The sequence below is a fragment of the Nicotiana tabacum genome, chromosome 1, assembly GCF_000715075.1.
Source record: "Nicotiana tabacum cultivar K326 chromosome 1, ASM71507v2, whole genome shotgun sequence".
NCBI classification, from domain to species: domain Eukaryota; kingdom Viridiplantae; phylum Streptophyta; class Magnoliopsida; order Solanales; family Solanaceae; genus Nicotiana; species Nicotiana tabacum.
This window is the reverse complement of record NC_134080.1, coordinates 56,488,422-56,495,470: the sequence shown is the minus strand read 5'-3', so window position 1 is coordinate 56,495,470 and position 7,049 is coordinate 56,488,422. Positions and strand designations below refer to the sequence as shown.

The 7,049-nt window shown below is 39.2% G+C and overlaps 1 protein-coding gene across 1 annotated transcript; it reads right to left on the bottom strand.

The window, feature by feature from the left end:
• Positions 1-287: 287 nt before the first annotated feature.
• Positions 288-6,645, bottom strand: LOC107774458 (uncharacterized). Its single transcript, XM_016593983.2, has 6 exons — positions 6,159-6,645; positions 4,824-5,092; positions 4,606-4,698; positions 4,449-4,520; positions 4,177-4,293; positions 288-1,665 (listed from the first exon to the last, which is right to left on the bottom strand). Exons 1-6 carry the CDS (start codon positions 6,466-6,468, stop codon positions 493-495), a joined length of 2,034 nt encoding a protein of 677 aa, XP_016449469.1. The 5' UTR covers positions 6,469-6,645; the 3' UTR covers positions 288-492.
• Between the last annotated feature and the right edge of the window lie 404 nt (positions 6,646-7,049).

The following is a 7,049-nucleotide window of genomic DNA, read 5'->3' as shown; positions in this document are numbered from 1 at the left end:
GAATTTCACAGCATCTAGAAAACTCAAATAAAAATACCCATAAATATAAACTACAAAGAAACAAATATCCCCAGTACTTGTAGTTATTTCCATCTCATTTTGAGGCTATTATGTAACAAAATTCATGAATGATAAATTCAAAGTAGAAGCCACCTCGTTATATATCATGATAGGTAGAAATGTATTACAAATAATTCAAGCATGCTTGTTCTTCCTCTATATATTACCTCCATTTGAGACGCTTTATGTTTTAAAAAAAAGCTCAAATAACACGATCAGAAAAGTACTCGAGACAAAGGAATCTTAGTAGCTCATATGTCCCATATTTCAACTTAACATGGAAAAGTTCACACGCCCCTGAGATGATGCCAAAAACAAACTGAATATAGGACTCTATCCTAATACACAACAGGACCTAAACATTAACACTAAGCAGACAATACATGGAAAACAACCTTAAAAGGAACTAGCTATCATCCAAGTAGACGCCCGTTAACTCTTCGGAGAGGCTTTTGGAACTCCCCCAGCACTAGGCTGAACAGACTGGGATGTTGCATTTGCATCATAGGTTCCCCGTGCACCGCCACTACCACTGCCATCAGAGGAGTACCCCGCCGGAGTCTGCGCATAACCACCAGCATAGGCACTACCGTAAGGTGGCGGCGGCTGCCCATAGCTAGGCTGGGCGATAGGTGGAGCCCCATAGGCTGGTGCACCATACCCAGGTTGAGCTGTTGGAGTGCCATAAGACGATGGAGCTCGCTGAGCCCCAGAATCACCCTGACCATAACCCAATTGAGCAGTTTGTGGCTGTGGAAACCCGGGCTGCACTGGTGGAGGCTGGGCATAGCCTCCTTGTGCACTAGGAGACTGCAGTGGCTGACCATAAGCTGGCTGAGTAGTTGGAGGCTTTTGAGCTTGCGGGGGGCCATAACCAGCAGCTGGCAGGGTACCATACCCAACTTGGGAAGTAGGTGGCCCGCCATACCCAGCCTGAGTAAACCCTTGAGATGGGTAATTAGGATTAGGGCTGGGCTGCTGGCCAGACTGATATCCTTGTTGACCCGTAGCTGATGACTGAACTGGTGCAGGTGCTTGACTGCCATCACTTTGCGCACCATATGAAGTGTTGTGGCCATCAGAAGCTGGGTTTGGTACATTCCCGTAACCGGGAGTAGAGCTATAACCTTGTTGCTGATCATAACCAGGACCCTGATAACCAGATTGAGGACCAGGTGCATGATATCCACCATACCCATCTTGGGAATAACTTTGTCCCTGGCTGTAACCTGTGGCTGATGGCTGATTGTAACCATAGGCGGTAGTATCAGTTGAAGCAGCTGAGCCTCCAGGTGTTTGCTGTTGTTGTGGGGGTGCCTGCTGACTGTAGTAATCATAACCACCTGCCCCACCTGCCTGGGATGTTTGTTGATTTGGTGCAGTTGCCTGGTCCCAACCAGAGGAGGCTGGTTGTGGGGGATAACCAGGGTAGGGTGGTTGAGACATGTTATACTGGGGGGATGGACCTGGGTATGCTCCAGGTTGAAGGTAACCATAACCAGGTTGTTGCATCTGCGCACCAGGAGGAGCCCAGCTTGCAGGAGGTCGAGCTTGATAACCTTGTTGAGGATATCCTCCAGACATTCCTGAATTTCTAACACGATTCTGCAGAAGAATTGTTGTCTAAAATGAACCAAGAACAATCTATCCAGTTGCATATTTTAAGACATTTTCAAAGGGCAAAACAAGCACATAGAGATAACATAAACACAGCAGATAAAGCAGCAACATTACCACAATATAAACCCAGTATAACTGAAAAGTTACCAAACTATAGAAAATATGCATCAAGACAAGTGTAGCCGCCTACATACCGTACTGATTGGGTGGTACAAACTCCTGCAGAAGCCCATCTTCATCCAATTTGAAGCGACGGGTACCATAGCAAGTAGGAAAAACAATACAAATTCTACATAGAGGCAAAATATTTCTAACACAAAAACACTAGCAATGACCCTACGAAGAAATATAGGCCTTAATGAACCACCTTCATAAAAAGATGACCCAATGGTTTATGCTTTAAGTAGTCAGCAAAGCAATTATATACGTTGAAAGCATTTCATTCCTATATCCTGAACCAAAATTAGATATTTCAGGCTCATTGTCATCCACAATAAACATCATTGAAGATATTAATTTATCCAGAATAAAGACAACAGCACCCCATCATAAGGCTCCAAAGATGAACTCTTAGTCGTTGTGCTGTATTCATGAATAATGAGTTAATGACAAGGAGAAATGAGCAACAAGGAAAAATGTGTTATGAAAATGGAGGACATTAGTGAACACCAACAGGGAACAATATTGGATACATACAGTTTTAGAAGGCAACATATCACTTACATTGGATAAAAGGTAACTAGATAAATCACAGTCATAAAGACACAACAAAGCAGAACCTTAACTACCGAAGCTACAATCTGGACTTGCAAGAGAAAGAGCTTAATCTTCAGGGTTATCACTCAAAGGTTTATGAAAGAAAAAATTAATCTCCAGGGCTATCAACTCAAAGGTCTATGAAAGATTCTCAGATATAAGGGGACAATCATTTACAGCAGCAAAATGAAAAGGCGGGGATAATCAACTACTATGGGCTATGGCGCAATAAATCTAACTCTGAAATAAACGAACAACTGTCAAATAAAAGAACACCAATAGAACTAGGAACTCACAGCAGCATAAATTATAGCTAACCAGATCCTAGAAATAATTCCAGTTAAATTGACCAGTGAAGAAATATTAATATCTCGATTTTGACTCCAACGAGAGAAAAACAATCTCATAAGAACTTAGTCTATTCCCCTGCATATTCAGAAAAGAAGGGTCTCTTTGTTGTCAGTAGTTAGGTTGGAAACCATACCAGAACACTGCTGAGGGAACAACAACACTAAATGGTTACATGTTGGTGTCACCAATTGTCCAATACACACTAGCCTACAATATTTCCCAATAACAATATTAGAGACCAGATACAAAACTAACCGATACAGTTTATGCCTTATCCTGATTATAACAAGAAAATTCAAACCAAGTATGATCACAAATCTTATGAATAAAGAATACATCTCAATATTAGAGAAAAAATTTGGATTGGTTTTAGCTACCTTCTTGGAAAGGTTTGTCCCCACCTGCCTCACAGAAAATCACCAGAAGTCCAGTAAAACTATTAGACAGATCAATACATAAAATAAGGTTATGTCTAGAACTTACTATGATCATCATCGATATAATAACTTAAACTACCGTGGACTTCAGACAAGAACCCAACAACCCTGCAACAAGTACCCGCCTCAATGAACTTATGAAGAAACTAATCAGAAAGCTGACAGGCATAAGAAGATGCCATGTCATACAACAGATATGTCCTATGGATGAAACGATCACGGAAAATCAATGTGGTGTTGTACTGTAGAGTGGTATACCGCACTCTCCGTTACCTATTTGCAAATAGGAAAGAAGCCTATGACTGAAAGGAATAAGAGAGGACCTAATTGCAATTAGAAAAAAAGTATGACCGAAGGAATAAGAATTCTCCCTTCAAAAGTAAAGCAGAGCAGGGGCCCATCTCCTTCACACGGGAAATTGAAATGAACTAGAAAGTCCCATGGACTGAGCTGTGAATCAAAAAGAAGGCTGCAAAACGATACCTGCAAACTATTGAATTCCAGGGACACAAATAGGACCAAAGACAGCAGTACACATTTATCACAATTATAGATGCAAGTGATGACCACCCAGTAGAAGTTAGATTTAGAAACACTCAGCTTGTCATTCATGATGCTTTAGCAACAGAACAAATTTTAAAACACTGTGGTTAGAACAATCCTAATTAAGAATTCAACTAAGCACTCACCACTGCAAAAAAGTTAAACATATTACCTCATAAATATGCCAAGAGAAGGAAAGCTAGAACATCCAGGTAAGTTGCAAATTTTCCACAACATCGAATCGAAGTGCACAGTGAGAAACAGCAAATCCATATCACAGAATAAGACATAATCATACACACGTTAACAGAGTGGAAAGCAATAGATTCAACAGAGTATGCTTCCTCGCAAGAGAATAAGCACCAAAAATATCAACTGTCAGATTGACAGATTATGTAACTACAAGTACCTCACTAGTAACCTCATACACCAGCTGTTTAGCAGCCTCAATCTGTTCACTTGACCCATCAATTTGTACTGTCCTCTCTCTTGATGTATCACCTGGAGGCAAATGTAAAGGAATCACCTGTGACAATTTGGGAAAAGGTAAGAGAGCTGACTTCAAATCTCATCTAAACTGATCTGTGTTCCAGACAATGCAAATCACTACAATCCTTGACAAAACGGCATCACTACTGTTGCGAACGTTGCACTATTATCTGTGAAATGCTTTAGTATTACCTGAATACGAGCTCCAGTAGTTGCTTGCATATTTTTTATGGTTTCACCTCCTTTGCCAATAACAAGACCAACCTTAAAGCATACCAATAGGTCTGAGAGACTAGATAAACTGGAAACAGATTATTGCAGATTAACCAACTACAGCAGTAAAAGTCACCTTGTTGTTGGGGACTTTCATTACAAATTGTTCTGCTCCAGACACCTGTCCAGTTATCCTCCGGGAAACTATGCCAGAACCCCCTGCATCAGCCTATTTGATATGCATTGTGCATAGGTAACACATTCAAAATGGCCCATTCAGTTTGGTTTGATTCAAGACATAAGAGCATTTTAAGGTACAGTATTGTTCAGGTATTAACAGATAAAGATTAGTACCTCAGCAAGAACATCACTAATTAATTGTTCAGCCTTAGCAATTTGCTCTGGTGTACCCACGAGTTCTACCCCTCTAGTTGGAGAATTTGGATCAGCATCCATGTCTCTAGTAACCTGAATCTTGGCTCCAGACTGTAGTTGAAGATACTTGATGGTTTCCCCACCTCTGCCTATGATCACTCCAACTCTCGCATTTGGTACCTCAATCTTCTTGCTTCCCCCCGGATAACCATATGAACTTGTAACTGCTGGATTAACAATGGGTTTGTCTGTGGTTCAATAAAAACAAAACATTTAAACAGTAAGTGGACCCAAGTCCATATCGATAATAAGAAGAGCATAAGATCATCAAGAGATACAAAGCACACGAATGGTGACCACATTAAAAGATGAAAAGAAGCAGCAACCCACCTCTGTCACTGCCACTAAAACTTTATAACAGAACCTATTAACCTGTAATCATTCACATACACCTCAAAATATTTTCACGATAAAAAATCAACACTTGCAGCAGCTATTCATTTACAATACTATGTAATTATCAACATAGAATAGGAGACAGCGATATGGAGTAAGACTTGGGAGATTCTAAAAAGAAAAAACTTCTCACTTCAGCGCCCACAAGTGAGGCAAGTTGTAGCCCCCCACACCCCACCCTTTCCCCTTGGAAAACAATGTCCTGCAATTCATGGTGGCCAATTTTGGAGAAAACATTTAAATCACACCAAACTCACCCTTAAGACACACGCCCGTCCCCTAATTCTTGACAATAGAAAAAACCTACTATTTTATAACTAGACCCCTTGTTAATTATAAAGAATCTACAAAAGAAAATACACTCTGATGCAACAAATAGCTCAAAAGATCTGGCTCCAGATAAATACACAAAAACTACACGAGCCCATTTTCAAGAAAATGATTAAAAAATTAAAACCAGAAAGAAAGAAAAAATAGAAGATGATTGTCACCATTTACTCCAACAACTAGGCGTGATAAATTGTCAAACATGCACATCACTAATTCCTGAGAATAAATCTTTACTACTTTTTTCAACTGTTCCCTCAATCTACAAAAATAACACGCATAGATGCAACAAATAACTCAAAAAACTTTCCCCAAAAGTTTAGCAAAATTAAGCATATCCATCCTTGAGAAAATTAATAAAAATGTCAAAATCAGTAAAAAGAAGTAGTAGACATTAAAAGGACCAAAAAATGCAACAAATAAATCTAAAAAATCATCTCTAATTAAAGGCACAAAAAATAAGCAATCATTTACAGAGAAAATAAAAACAAACAATTGTCTTATGAAAAAATAACAGCTCAAAACCCTTACGTTCAAAGGAATCAAATGGAGAAGCAACAGGAGCGCCGTTATCAACACGAGCTTTTTTCGGCTCGGCAGCACTGTTCAAGAGCCGAGCCGCGATTTCCTGAGCCTTCTGCTTAGCCAGCTGGAAATCATCCATAGGTGGAGGAACGCTGTTGTAAGAGGCCACGGCAGGAGCCGCGCCGGAGCCATCAGAAATCGATGCAGAGAATCCTGTGGGTTTACGAGGAATAGGAGAAGGCGTCGTTTGGTCTTCGTACTTCCTCTTGTTTGTTCCTCCAACTTCTGATGCGTATTGAACATCCTCTTCCGCCATAGTTGTGTTTGTTGTATGGGATTTCTCGTAAGAAGTAGAATTGGGAAACCCTACAATGAGAGATTGAGAGAGGGATTGGAGAGAACAGGGGCAAATTTGGGGGTCGAAAGAGCATTTTATAGCTGACCTCTTGCGTTATTTTTTTAGATATTTCTTTTGCCAACCTATTGAATTCTTATCATATTTTATAGTACTACTATCTATATAATGGCACACGATGGTTTATATATTTATTTATATGGAGGAATAATAAAATTTAATTTATGAGAGAAATTTTATATATAATAATACAATAATTATTTAAATACCGAAAAATATTATTATATTAGCATAATACGTGAATTCAAAATGAAAGGACATCATCAGAACTTATACAAATGATCAATTCTAGTCATGTTAAATAGATAATTATGTATTGTAGTTTAAAAGTATCTAATGTGATGGTATCTTACTAAAAACTTCTTTACAGACGATATTTTTTTGTCCTTCTAATGCTTTGGTTGCTCTATCATAACCAGAACTCTTGTTGTGGATATTGATATCTCTCTTGAAAATGTAACATGTATATATATATATATATA